This window comes from Platalea leucorodia (genome assembly GCF_965183815.1).
Source record: "Platalea leucorodia genome assembly, contig: HAP1_HAP1_SCAFFOLD_370, whole genome shotgun sequence".
In the NCBI taxonomy this organism is placed as follows: domain Eukaryota; kingdom Metazoa; phylum Chordata; class Aves; order Pelecaniformes; family Threskiornithidae; genus Platalea; species Platalea leucorodia.
Window position 1 is genome coordinate 46179 of NW_028121211.1, and position 14192 is coordinate 60370.

Genomic DNA, 14192 nt, shown 5'->3' on the forward strand with positions numbered 1-14192 from the left:
CTGCAGGTCCTGAGATGCAGCTGTGTCCATGGGAGCAAAGCCCCTCAGTTCGTTCTGACCTGTGGGGCTCTGGACAGTGCAGTGTGTGGGGCCGAGGACTGAGCTGGCTCTGCTCACATCACTGCATTTTTAGCACATCCAGGAGTTTCCCTAGCGTTGTCCTGCTGGAAGATGCAGAGCAGCATCTCTCAGCTCCTCTATATTACAAGTGGGTTACAGATATAATCTGTGTGTTAGGGCTACTGCTTCCCTGGAGCTGCTGGCCATGGACACCAACTGGATGTGGTCTTCTCAGTGCTGGTCTGTCCAGCTTGGCCCTTTGGCTTGATAAAACACATCCAGGTTTACTCAGCATCAGAGCCACTTCCAAAATATTCCGCTGTGTCCTTAGGTTTGTGTAAGCCCTAATGTCTGTCACCCACTTTCCCACGTGCCCAGTGCTGTAGAGCAGGGATGACTCGTTCAGAGTTTGTGGGCAAAGCCCTGCTCCTCCCATCAGACTCAGCCAGCACAAACCAGAGCTCCAACTTGGGGGATGCACTAAGGTCCTGAAAGAGAGGAGAAAAGCAATGTATGCTGGGGAGGTGGGGTGGCGAGCTGGAGGGGGCAGGGAATGGGAATAGCTTTGCTCAGAGCAGTCCTAACTTGTGAGCGTGTTTTCCTCCTTTGGCAGTACCTCATGAACAAAGGGATCAGATGTCCAACAGCAGCTCCATCACCCAGTTCCTCCTCTTGGCATTTGCAGACACGCGGGAGCTGCAGCTCTTGCACTTCTGGCTCTTCCTGGGCATCTACCTGGCTGCCCTCCTGGGCAACGGCCTCATCATCACCGCCGTAGCCTGCGACCACCGCCTCCGCACCCCCATGTACTTCTTCCTCCTCAACCTCTCCCTCCTCGACCTGGGCTTCATCTCCACCGCTGTCCCCAATTCAATGTCTAATTCCCTGTGGGACACCAGGGCCATCTCCTACGCAGGATGTGTTGCGCAGATATTTCTGCTTCCCTTCCTGATCGTAACAGAGTATTTTCTTCTCACTGTCATGGCCTATGATCGCTATGTTGCCATCTGCAAACCCCTGCACTACGGGACCCTCCTGGGCAGCAGAGCTTGTGTCCACATGGCAGCAGCTGCCTGGGGCAGTGGGTTCCTCTATGCTCTCCTTCACACTGCCAATACATTTTCACTACCCCTCTGCCAAGGCAATGCTGTGGACCAGTTCTTCTGTGAAATCCCGCAAATCCTCAAGCTCTCCTGCTCACACTTCTATGTCAGGGAGGCTGGGCTTCTTGCAGTTAGTGCCTGTTTGCTCTTCGGGTGTTTTGTTTTCATCATCCTGTCCTATGTGCAGATCTTCAGGGCCGTGCTGAGGATCCCTTCTAAGCAGGGACGGCACAAAGCCTTTTCCACGTGCCTCCCTCACCTGGCTGTGGTCTCCCTCTTCGTCAGCACCTCTTATTTTGCCTACCTGAAGCCTCCCTCCATCTCCTTCCAGTCCCTGGATCTGGTGGTGGCAGTTCTGTACTCGGTGGTGCCTCCAACAGTGAATCCCATCATCTACAGCATGAGGAACAAGGAGATCAAGGATGCCCTGAAGAAAGTATTTGAACACATACTATTTCAGCATCCTTAAGGTACCCATCATCCTTATAAAACTCCCAGGTTACCTCAGGAAAAGTCACGACTATCTTTTGTTCTGTTCTTTATTTTATATTTCTTTTTTATACCTGTGGTAATATTAATTGCAAATAGTATTATTCATCCCACTTCTTGGCATTCAGCTTTTTTTTTTTTTTTCTGAGCTACTATCTTATTGTGCCTACAGAACCAGTCTCCTTGCATAAATAAAGAAAACAGCAGAAAAGAATTTGGCTGAGCTCCCATCTCTTCAAATCTTCTCTGGAGCTGGGGGCACAGTGCCAGCATGCAGAAGGGGTAAAGGAGCCAAAAGTCCTGATGCTGCATGGAGGAGCAGCTCTGTGGCCCTCAGAGGTGCCCTTGCTGCCTCGGCAGGCACTCCCTCTCTGCTGCCTTTGAGTCAGGGCTGCTGCTTCTCTGGAGCCACGGCCATGGACCTCTTGGAAACCCCACAGGCTGGATCTAGGGCAGCTCTCCCTCATCTTTTGTGCCATTAGAGAGACCCCATAGTCCTGCTCAGCCCCATCCTTGGCTACTGAGCAATCAGGGAAGAAGGAAAAGGGCTCAGCAGAAGCGATCCCCATCCAGTTGGGTCTGCTCCCCACCCTGACCAGCATGGTTAGTGCACCACAGCCCCCTTGCTCCGCAGAGCAGCACTGCCAGCTTGGAGCCCTACAGGGAGCATGGAGAGGACCCAGGAGTTGCCATCCAGGCCAGCACAGACACGCTCGCCTGCAGAAAGGCTCTCTGAGGAGCAGGGGTGACTCCAGAGAAGAGCAAGGGAGCATTTCTGTGCCTGCAGGGAAGAATCAATGAAAAAGAGAAATCTCTTTCTCCAAGCACCCACTCGAGGCAGGCTGCTCTGTCGCTGGGCCAAGACTCTTGTTCTGGCCTGGGGAGAGGGGCTGGAGCTGAAAGGGCAAAGGCAGTCTGTGGTGAGGGTCTCCTGGAACTGAGACCAGGGGTCTTGCAGTTTCACTGACCCCCATTTACTCATGCCATGGGGAGCCTCCAGCCCTGGGGCTGATGGGGAGGCTGAGACCCCTCCCTGCCCCCCCAGCAGCTTCTGTGCCCTTAGAGAGGCCAGGGCTGGGGGGTTAATGCCCAGAGCTCTGCAGTACCCTGTGGCAGGTGCTGCTGTGGGGCCAGCCCACACTGGGCTGCTCTGCTGGGCTGGGGAGTGGGCAGGGGACATGGAAAGAGGTGGGGAGGGGTTGGACTGGGCTCAAAAGTGCCTGGGAGAGGACAACACCAATGTTAGCTGAGCTGTGTGACCATGCAGGGCGAGGATATGTTCCAGTGGGTGTGTGCTGCAGAGCCCAGTCTCTTGGAAGGGAGCTGAGACATGCAGGTGCAAGAGAGAAGAGACTGGTCTGCGCCCTTGGTGGCATGGACAGATCAAGAAAGTGCCCCAGGGCATTTAGCAGCCAACCAGCCTCTCCCATCAGCCATTTCCAGCACTGGCCACTCACCCCAGTTTATCGGTGTTTTTGCTCTGTGGCCATCTCCTTCCTCCTGCTGGTCTTGATTTCTGTGCTAGGGGAAAAGCCAGCCCTGCCAGGCCTCTCTTCTTGCCCAGACCTTGGCAGACTCCAGGGCAGGGCTGTCTGCAAACCCTTGTGTGGGACACGGCTGGGGCTTGGCTGAGGCTGAGCACTGGGGGGCTGCAAAAGAAGGAGGGCTGGTGGGGATGCACACTGAGGTCTGGCATGGGGACTCTGGTGGGGGACGTTTCCCCAGCCCAAACACACCCTGTCCTGCGCAGTGTCTGATGATGGGGGCCCTGGGGGCAAGTGTTGGGCAGTGGGGCTGTGCTGCTGCAGGGATGGGTCACAGATGGGAGCCACAACACAACGATCAGGGGGTGGAAGCAGGGACAGGCTACGAAGGAGGAATTTAGGAAATATGACCTAAGCGTTGCACGTATGTGTTTAGGAAAACCAAAGCTCAGCTGGAGCTGATAGGGGCTGCAGGCAACAACAAGAGCAAAATGAAGAGCTTCAGTCACTGTGTTTGCAGTAAAAAGCTGAACAAGGAACATGCCGCTGAATGATGGCGACGGGTGCGTGTCATAACATCAGACAGATGGGGCTGAGTGACTCAACGCCTTCTTTGCCTTAGACTTTGCTAAGAAGGTCGCCCAGGCCTCTGCTCAGTGAAAGGGCTCAAGGAGGAGAGGAGAGCACGTAGTGACAGGAACCTCATGAAATCCCACAAGGACAGATGCCGGTTTCTGCCCCTGCAGGGGACTAACCCCGCAATGGCACAGGCTGGGGGCTGCCTGGCTGGGGAGCAGCTCTGTGGGAAAGGTCTTGGTGGGCAGGAAGCTGGACAGGAGGCAGCCATGTGCCCTGGCAGCAAGGGAGGCCAGCAGCACCCTGGGCTGTATGACCAGGAGCACGGCTAGGAGATGGAGGGGAGGGACTCCTCCCCTCTACGTGGAACTTGCTAGACCACATCCAGAACACTGTGTCCAGTTTTGGGCACCCCAAGAATGGAAAGGGGTTGGCAAGCTGGAGTGGGCCCTGAAGATGGTCAGGGGGCTGGATCACTTTCTCTGTGAGAAGGGATTCCAACAAGAAGGGATGGATGAGGCACACCTCACAGCAAGGAGGGCCTCACCTTTTTCACCAGGAGGCTAGCCAAGCATTGGAACAAGCATTGGTCACCCTGATAGCTTGTGAAGTCCTCCGTCCTTGCAGGTTTTCAAGACCCAGATGGACCAAGCCCTGAGAAACCAGGTCTGACCATATACCTGACCCTGCTTTGAGCAGAGGGTTTTTCTATAGACCTCCCAAGGTCTACTCTGAAGCTCAATGATCTTATCATCCTAGCATCTCTTGTCCGATAACTTAGCAGCAGATGAGAGAGCAGATGTTTATGGGGCACAACTCCTCCTGTGTTTTATGTGACCAGCAAAGACCAGTCAGGTGAACATCTCCACTCCACTGACTGCAAGGGGAGCCTGAGAGGCACTGCCTCAGACAGCTCTACATTGCCCCTGAGGCACATTGCATCCTACTTTAAGCACCTCAGAGGCCATGGTCTGGACCCTGAAGCTCCTACACATAGGTTGTGGGAATCAGGGAAGCTGAATGCCACCTGTAACTATTAAATGCATTCCTAGTGTTCATAAACAGCAAAGAGTTTCTCTTTCAGGTGCATATCACATGGACTCCACCTGGGATCTGTCTCACCTTGCTTTAGACAATGGCTCTCTGGGTGTCTTTCCACTCGTTCTTGTTCAGGCTCCTCTTACAGCTGACAGGGGGTCTTGACCCTCCCCAGTGTAATTTAAGCTCACAGCACTTTAAATCACCTGGTTCCCTTCATTGTCCAGCAACCTGATCAGCCCACACACAGCCTGGGTATTAGCTCACTCCTGGGCTCTTCTTTCCAGGTGAACCCCATCCAAGCTGAATTCTCAGGTCTGGTTCTGAGCCTGCTTTGGCCCAAGGCAACCTCCTGACAGCATGGATAAAACCAAGCAAGGTTCAATTACCTCTGCAGTATGCTCGTGCTGTCCCAGAAAGCTCTGCAGTGGTTGACACACCCACCCATCTCAGGCCGTACCCTAGTGCACACACTGTGAGCTCTTTTGCAGCACGCTATGAAAAACCTTCTGATTGGTTATAATATATCATGTGCAACTTTTGGGAAGGTTGAGTGGCCAAAGCAAGCCTGCAGATGATCCCCGTGTTGTGTCCGGGCATCAGGGGCAGAACATGGGACTCAAAGGAGGCCTAGGCAAGGAGCCACATGCGGCTTCCTGACAGGTCTGCTCCAGAGGAGATAGGGCCGAGCAAGGTGTCCGTGAGCATGGCCTGCCCTCCTGCCTGCTTCAGCTGGTCAGATGGCTCTAACAGAGGTGTCCTCAGAGGCAGCACAGAGACAGGTCCCATTCACCTGCCTTGCCCCTCTCTTTTTGACACAGGCAGTTGATGACTGACTAGGGCTGGACTCTCTTACTTGCAAACAAGGCAGAAGTGGATGAGGATGTCAATGCTGAGGGCAGCCATGGCTGCAGTGACGACGGCAGAGAAAAAAGACAAACAGCAGAATTGCAGCCTTGGACTGCAGGAGAGCAGATTTCAGCTTGTTCAAGACCTGCTTGGCAGGATCCTGGAGAGCCAAGTTACATGGAGCCCCCTTGGAGCTCTGGGGAAAACAACATGAAAGCCCAGTAACACATCAGTCTGATATTCTGGGAGTAGAGCAGGGCCTAGCTGGAGGCTGGTGTGGATGAACAGGGATATTCTGGCTGAAGAGTTGAAACACCAGAAGGCATTGCACAGAGGTGGAAAAGGGAGCAAGTTGCCCAGGAGGAAGATAAACAGGTTATGCAGGGAGGAAATTAGGAGGGCCAAAGGCCAACTGGAGCTTGATCTGGCTTCTGCTGTAAAAGATAATTAAAAATATGTTTCCACAAATACATTAACAACAAAAGGAGGGCTAAGGACAATCTCCATCCTTTAATGGATGCAGGGGGAAACACAGAGACAAAGGATGAGGGAAAGGCTGAGGTACTTAATGCCTTCTTTGCCTCAGTCTTTAATAGTCAGACCAGTTGTTCTCAGGGTACCCAGCCCCCTGAGCTGAAAGACAGGGATGGGGAGCAGAATGAAGCCCCCATAATGGAAGGGGAAATGGTTAGCCACCTGCTACACCACCCAGACACGCACAAGTCTGTGGGGCCAGATGGGATCCACCCAAGGGTACTGAGGGAGCTGGCGGAGCTGCTCACCAAGCCACTCTCCATCGTCTATCAGCAGTCCTGGCTAACGGGGGAGGTCCCAGCTGACTGGAGGTTAGCAAATGTGATGCCTGTCTACATGAAAGGCCAGAAGGAGGATCCGGGGAACTACAGGCCTGTCAGCTTGACCTCGGTGCCGGGGAAGGTTATGGAGCAGATCGTCCTGAGTGCCATCACGCAGCGCGTATGGGACAACCAGGGGATCAGGCCCAGTCAGCGTGGGTTTATGAAAGGCAGGTCCTGCTTGCCTGACCTGATCTCCTTCTATGACAAGGGGACCCGCTTAGTGGAGGAGAAAAAGGCTGTGGATGTTGTCTACTTGGACTTTTGTAAAGCCTTTGACACCATTTCCCACAGAATTCCCCTGGAGAAACTGGATGCTTATGGCCTGGATGGGCGTACACTTCACTAGGTAAAAAACTGGCGGGATGGCCAGGCCCAGAGAGTTGTGGTGAATGGAGTTAAATCCAGTTGGTGGCCAGTCACCAGTGGTGTTCCCCAGGGCTCAGTATTAGGGCCGGTTCTGTTTAGTATCTTTATCAACAACCTGGACGAGGGGATTGAGTGCAGCCTCAGTAAGTTTGCAGATGACACCAAGTTGGGCGGGAGTGTTGATGTGATGGAGGGTAGGAAGGCCCTACAGAGAGACCTGGCCAGGCTGGATCAATGGGCTGGGGCCAACTGTGTGGGGTTCAACAAGGCTTAGTGACAGGTCCTGCACTTGGGTCACAACAACCCTGTGCAACGCTACAGGTGTGGGGAAGAGTGGCTGGAGAGCTGCCTGGCAGGAAAGGACCTGGGGGTGCTGGTCGACAGCCAGCTGAATATGACCAGCAGTGTGCCCAGGTGGCCAAGAAGGCCAATAGCATTCTGGCTTGCATCAGGAATAGTGTGGCCAGCACGACCAGGGCAGTGATCATCCCCTTGTACTCGGCACTGGTGAGGCCACACCTCAAATCCTGTGTTCAGTGTTGGGCCCCTCACTCCAAGAAGGACATCGAGGTGCTGGAGTGTGTCCAAAGAAGGGCAACGAAGCTGGTGAAGGGTCTAGAGAACAAGTCTGGTGAGGAGCAGCTGAGGGAGCTGGGGTTGTTTAGTTTGGAGAAGAGGAGGCTGAGGGGAGACCTTATCGCTCTCTACAGCTACCTGAAAGGGGGCTGGAGCCAGGTGGTGGTTGGTCTCTTCTCCCTAGTAACAAGTGATAGGATGAGAGGAAATGGCCTCAAGTTGCACCAGGGGAGGTTTAGGTTGGATATTAGGAAAAATTTCTTCACCGAAAGGGTAGTCAGGCATTGGAACAGGCTGCCCAGGGAAGTGATTGAGTCTCCATCCTTGGAGGCATTTAAAAGATGGGGAGATGTGGTGGTTAGGGACATGGTTTAGTGGTGACCTTGGCAGTGCTGGGTTAATGGTTGGACTTGATAATCTTAAAGGTCTTTTCCAACCTTAATGATTCTATGACTCTATGATGCATTAAAATGCCTTGGGCTGGTCCTCTGCTGCTGAGCTGGTCCAGGCTGCTGGGATGGAAGGAGCTCCTGGCACCCGCGCTGCGCTGCAGAGAGACAGCTCTGCCCGGGAGCAGCTCCTCTGCAAAGCGCAGCAGGGTGCAGGGCCCTCCCAGGGTCTCTCAGGGAGATGAGCAAGGCAGACTAAGAGCTTAAAGGTGGTCAGGACTGGGAGGATGACTGAGAGCTCAAAAGAGGAGAAATCTTTGCAGCCCTGGACACGGTCAGTCTCTGGGTGCAGGGCGATGCAGCTGTAGTTCCTGGAGGCACCTCCTCAAGCTGGCACAGCCCACAGCTTGTGGCATCTGTAAGGTGGGGGCTCTTCTTAGGCAATTTTGCATCGCTGTGAAGCCACGGTGTGCAGCTGGAGGTGCCCAAGGCTGTCCTTCTGAGCAGGGTCCCTATGTCCCCAGGGGTCTGTGTGCTGGGGCAGGGACTCTGCCCCCTGCCAGGGTCAGCACTCAGCCTGCCCGGGGAGCTCCCCATGGCACTGCGGGGAGCAGCTCTGCATGGAAGGAGCAACCCCCGGTGGGGCAGGGCAGGGTCACTCTGCTGTCGAGAGGGTGCTGCATGGGCGAGGGCTGCTCACAGCTCCAGATCACCCCTGGGACATTTCACAGGGCACTCTTCAAGAAGGACATCAAGGCAGGGGCTACCTGGGAGGAAAGGCGCTTGCCAGGGTCGGTGCTTTCACTTCCCAGCTGTGACGGTAGGTGGAAATGGTGATGGAGCTGTCAGGTTTGCACAAGAGACAGGGACTCCTACAGCATTACTGTGAGTGATGAATAGGCTTTTCAAGGAACCTCATGAAGTTACTTCACCCACCTCAGCCTACAGAAAGCATTAACATCAACTTTGAGGTCTCCTCAGGGTTACCCTGATATTCTCTTTAAGACTTGCCAGCAGGGAGATCCCCCTGGGCAGTGCCTTGCTGCCAGGAGGTGTCTGCAGGGCAGAGCTGAGTGCACAGCGCGTGGGATGGGATCTGTGAGCAGGGACAGGGAGGAGACCTGGGGAAAGAGAAACAGCTCCTGGCAACTCCAGCTCCAACCAGCAGAGCCGTGGGCAGGGAGTGGGAGGCAACTGCAAAGAAGGACTGGGAGAGGCTGAGTTCAGGCAGCTCTCTTTTGGGCCTTCACTGGAGATGTCTGCTGGCCGTTGTTAGCTGGGCAATGAGCTGACTCTCCATTTAAGACATCCCATCCTCAGGACACCCGACTGTCTGTTTTGCCCGTCCTGCTGGGCTTGCGTGCTGCCCCCCAGAAAGGCACGGCTCTCCTGTAGGATCCCAGGGAGGGCTGAGCCATCCCTTGTGGGTCGCCAGTCTCCTCTCAGATTCCTTTGCTTCTCCCTGAGAGGGGCTGTGTCCTGCCCTCTCCATCACAACTCCACCTCTGTGCTGGAAAAAGAAGAGTTCGCAGATCTGCCTGTTGAAACAGGACTCCCCTGCTTTCATCAAAGTCCAGTTGCTTTTCTTTTTTTCAAGAGTAACGTGTTTGCAGTCATCCTCGAGGTAGCAGAAGTGAAAGCAGAGGGCAGCTGGGAACAAGACTGATGGACACTGCAGCTCCCCTGACTCTGCCCTGAGCCACAGAGAGCTGAGCCCTTTGGCCTGTCTTGTCTCAAGACTCCACACTTTCAGTGATAAAAATGAGGATTTCTACCCCTACAAATAGTACTCTCCAGATGTGATGGTGGAAAATAAAAGACACAGAGAAAATTATCATCAAGACATGCTAAGCCTCTCTTCTGCAGCCCAGAGGCTTAGGAGTCATGAGTGCAGATATTGAACATTTCCATTAAGGGATCCCCTCTGAGCAGGGACACCACAAAGCCTTTTCCACGTGCCTCCCTCACCTGGCTGTGGTCTCCCTGTTTATCAGCACCGCCATGTTTGCCTACCTGAAGCCCTCCTCCATCTCCTCCGCACCCCAGGGCCTGGTGCTGGCAGTTCTGTACTCAGTGGTGCCTCCAGCAGTGAACCCCCTCATCTACAGCATGAGGAACCGGGAGCTCAAGGATGCAGTGCGGAAACTGATGACTAGATGGTTTTTTAGAAGCAATATACTGCCCATCTGTTTCTACATATCACTCGTAACATAACTCATTACACGTCCAACTTGTCTTTTATATGTTTTGTAGTTGTTGATGTTACTGTTGTTTTTTTTTTTATTTTGTTTATTTTTCACTTCTGATAATGTTGTCCATAAGGAATTTTCATTACTCATACCATTTCAAATTCATTATCTACCTGTCTGGTTTGACCCAGAGACAGCATAAATGAATTTCCACACCCTCTGTGCATTTAAACATTAAGAAGGACCCTGCAGGGACTTTTTTTGTCTGAGATTTTTCCTCCAAGACCTTCTCTGGAGCTGCAGAGGCAGCTCCTGCGTCCAGAGTCCCTGCACAGCAGATCTGTGACAGAGCTGGCCTCTCTAGCACCATTTCCATCAGGAAAGGTGATCTCCTCAGGGCAGTGCCCGAAGGCTGAGGTCTTTTTCCAAAGTCGTTCTCAAGAACGTGCCCAAGGAACAGAGTCTCCAGAGGACTGTTGCTTTACTTGTTTCTCCCTGGGCTCAGTGGGATGGGTCCCAGTATGGTCTTCCAGGGACTGAGCAATGTCTCAGGTGTTACTGGTTGGGGGACAGCACCCACACAGATGGGGAAGGGTCTCCAATTAACCTGCCTGGGGCTCTACAGCATGTGATAGGGCTGATGGCAGATGGGTGCTTTTCTGGAGGGGATCAGGAGCTGCCAGCAGAGCACAGGTGATCTGCAGGGACAGCGTGTGCCAGGAGGTCAGCAGTGAGTGGAGCCCACTGAGCACAGGCCTGTGCAAGGTGGAGGGACCCAGAGATAAAGTGCTAAATCTGGGTGTGAACCGCCAAGCGAGGGCTCTGCAACCCCAGGGGATGCAGCAGGCACAGGGAAAGGAGCCTGGTGAGTGATTCATTTTACCGTCAGTGGACTTTGTAGACTGGATCCAGTGCAGCACCCAGACACATCTCGTGGTGTTGGCAATAAGGCAGGGTACCTCTGAGCACCCTCCGTGCCCACAGAAGAGCTTCTGTGGGAGGCAGGCAGTGGCAGTGATGTCCCTGAGCTGGGTCTGCCTCCCAGCCTGACCAGCACAGCCCTGTGGAGTCACCCTGTGACCCCAGGTCCCACAGCCCACTTGCTCTGCAGAGCAGCACCACCAGCTCAGGGGCTGTGGAGAGCATGGGAAAGGGGTGCAGAAATGGCCAGCCAGGCCAGCACAGATGTGCCCGCCTTGAGGAAAGGCTCTGTGGAGAGATGGGATGTCCTGGGAGAAGAGCAGGATGCCATGTGTGTGCAGGGGAGAGATGGGAAGAGAAACCCTTTGCTGTGGGTGCCAGCTCGGGGCAGGGTGCCCTGTGGCCGGGGCAGCGGGAGCTGCCTGAGGAGCCCCAGGGCCAGGACTCTGTGCTGTCCTGGGGAGCGGGGCTGGCCCAGGGGGCTGCAGGCTCCTGGGATGGCATCTGCAGGACATGACAGCAGGAGAGACACTGCCACTGACCTCCATTTCCTCCTTGTTGCGGGGCCAGACCAGACTGGGCTGCCCTGCTCGGCTGGGGAGAGGGCTGAGGAGTGGGGAGAGCTGGGAAGGGGCTGGGATGCCTGGGCTGGGAAGTGCTGGGGAAAGGGAAACACCAACGTACTGCTGAAGTGTGTGAGCATGCAGGGTAGGGGCACACAGCAGTGTCCTCGCACACCCAGCCAGGCCTCCTGGCAGAGACATGAAGGACCAGCAGAGCAGGACCTGGTCTCTGCCCATGTGTGCTGGACACCCCGGGAAAGCTGCCCCAGGGTAATCGTCACACACCAGCCCATAACAACCACCATTGCCAGCACTGGCCTCTCACCCCAGCTCCCAGAGGTTGGTTGTCTCTCCACGGAGGGACACCGAATGACTAGGTCAGAAGTCCATGTTTGCATTGTGCAGACACGTTGTAAGCATGCACATGGTGTGTGCGTGGGGAGATGAACCTGAGTGAGCACAAATGCCATCAGCTGCTCCTGGGGATCCCATGAGTGTCTTTGGGACACACAGCGTCTCCAAGTCACTTCCCCTTGAGAGTAACACCCCCTGGGAAACCACCCGCATGCGGCACTGAGATGTGCTTCCTAGAACTGAGGTCCCCGTGTCCATTCCTCATGCCTTGGGGCATCTCAGAGGAGTGCAGAGCAGGGCGATACACCGCAAGGCTGAGGTGCCTGCCAGCCTCTGGGAGTGGCAACAGGAGGCCAGAGACACTACGACTGCTGCAATGCACTGCCTGTGCCTGGGCAAGGGAAGGACTTGTATCTCTGAACACCCCTGTGTACATGAGGAGTGCATGAGGACAGCTCAGACGTGGACACCTCACAGAGCCCGGTCGTTTCTGTGTGTGACTCCAGGAGCAGCTCCCACCGTCCCAGTGCGATTTATCTCACTCGCCTTGGAAACGCTCATTGCCAGTTCCTCTGTCTGCCATGATATTCATTCTTGGCTTTCTGGCCTGTGCCTTCAAACACACAGCATGAAAGCAGCATGCCTGTGGAGCATCTCACCTGGGCAGTCAGAGGGGGTTCTGCACGCAGCAGCGACATTGCCCTCTAGAAGAACGCCCTTCTCACCTTTCAGAAGGCGCAGAGCACATTTAGGGATTAGTAACAGAAGCGCACACCTCCATGTTTCACCTCTCTGAGCTTCCTTCACCATTTCTTTAAGCAACGCACAAAGAAGAAAAAGGTTCTTCCTCACAGGTGTCCTACTAGGAGAGAGCGGAAAAGAAGGACCTTAGCCTTCCATGGTGTGGCAGAAGAGTGGAATGCACCCCACTTAAAAGAGAGAAGCAGCAATAGGTTATACTGAGGTAAAATAATAATTTGAAAAAGTTCAATAAGTTGGACGGAATTTAACAAGGTTATGAGTGGTTTACCAAGGTTCAATAAGTTTGATGGCATGGTTCACCTTGTTAATTACTGCATGGAAGAAACATAGAAAGGAAAATTGAGTTGGAATTGAGTGAGAATCATTCAGACAGAGATCGGAGACACAAACAGTAAGGAGAAGCCTCCTGTTGAGTCACGAGGTTCAGAGTGGACCCCCTTGCTTTCTAAACTCCTTTTTGGAGCCTTGGTGCGGCTGGATTCAGTCAGTCTCAGACTTGATCAACAGTTCATGTCTAACAGAATACAATGTTTATAACATCTGAGTAGCTACATGGATTAGTACTGTTTCATAGTATTAATTCAACATGCTCTCAGTCACTTACCAAGGATGCTGTCACAGGTGAGGAATTACTTTCCATCATTTTTCAGCAGTCCTGGTCAACCGGGGAGATCCCAGATGACTGGCAGTTAGCAAACGTGACACCCATCTACAAGAAGGGTCGGAAGAAGGATCCGGGGAACTACAGGCCTGTCAGCCTGACCTTGGTGCCAGGGAAGGTCATGGAGCAGATCATCCTGAGTGCCATCACACAGCAGGTATGGGACAACCAGGGGATCAGGCCCAGTCAGCATGGGTTCATGAAGGGAAGATCCTGCTTGAGCAACCTGGTCTCCTTCTATGACAAGGTGACCCGCTTAGTGGATGAGGGGAAGGCTGTGGATGTTGTCTACATGTATTTTAGTAAGGCTTTTGACACTGTCTCCCACAGCATTCTCCTGGAGAAGCTGGCTGCTCACGGCTTGGATAAGTGCACTCTGCGCTGGGTTAAAAAAAATGGCTGGACAGCTGAGCCCAGAGAGTGGTGGTGAATGGAGTCAAATCCAGTTGGCGGCCGGTCACAAGTGGTGTTCCCCATGGCTCAGTGTTGGGACTTGGTCCTGTTCAATATCTTCCTTGATGATCTGGATGAGGGGGTTGAGTGCACCCTCAGTAAGTCTGCAGATGACACCACGCTGGGTAGGAGTGTTGATCTGTTGGAGGGCAGGAAGGCCCTACAGAGGAGCCTGGCCAGGCTGGAACGATGGGCCCAGGCCAACTGTATGGGGTTCAGCAAGGCTCAGGGCCGGGTCCTGCACTTGGGTCACACCATCCCTATGCAACGCTACAGGCTTGGGGAGGAGTGGCTGCAGAGCTGCCTGGCAGAAAAGGACCTGGGGGTGTTGGTTGACAGCCGCCTGAACATGAGCCATCAGGGTGCTCAGGTGGCCAAGAGGGCCAATGGCATCCTGGCTTGTATCAGGAATGGTGTGGCCAGCAGGACCATGGAGGTGATAGTGCCCCTGTACTCAGCACTGGTGAGGCTGCCCCTCGAGTACTGTGTTCAGTTTTGGGCC

General features: G+C 54.1%; 1 protein-coding gene across 1 annotated transcript; it reads left to right on the forward strand.

Annotated features, from left to right (window-relative positions):
- Positions 1 to 696: 696 nt before the first annotated feature.
- On the forward strand, positions 697 to 9946 carry LOC309604123 (olfactory receptor 14C36-like; the record flags this gene model as incomplete). Its single annotated transcript, XM_082339034.1, has 2 exons — positions 697 to 1506; positions 9840 to 9946. Coding segments are annotated over 2 exons (917 nt in total), but the record flags the coding sequence as incomplete, so codon positions are not given.
- Positions 9947 to 14192: the final 4246 nt, after the last annotated feature.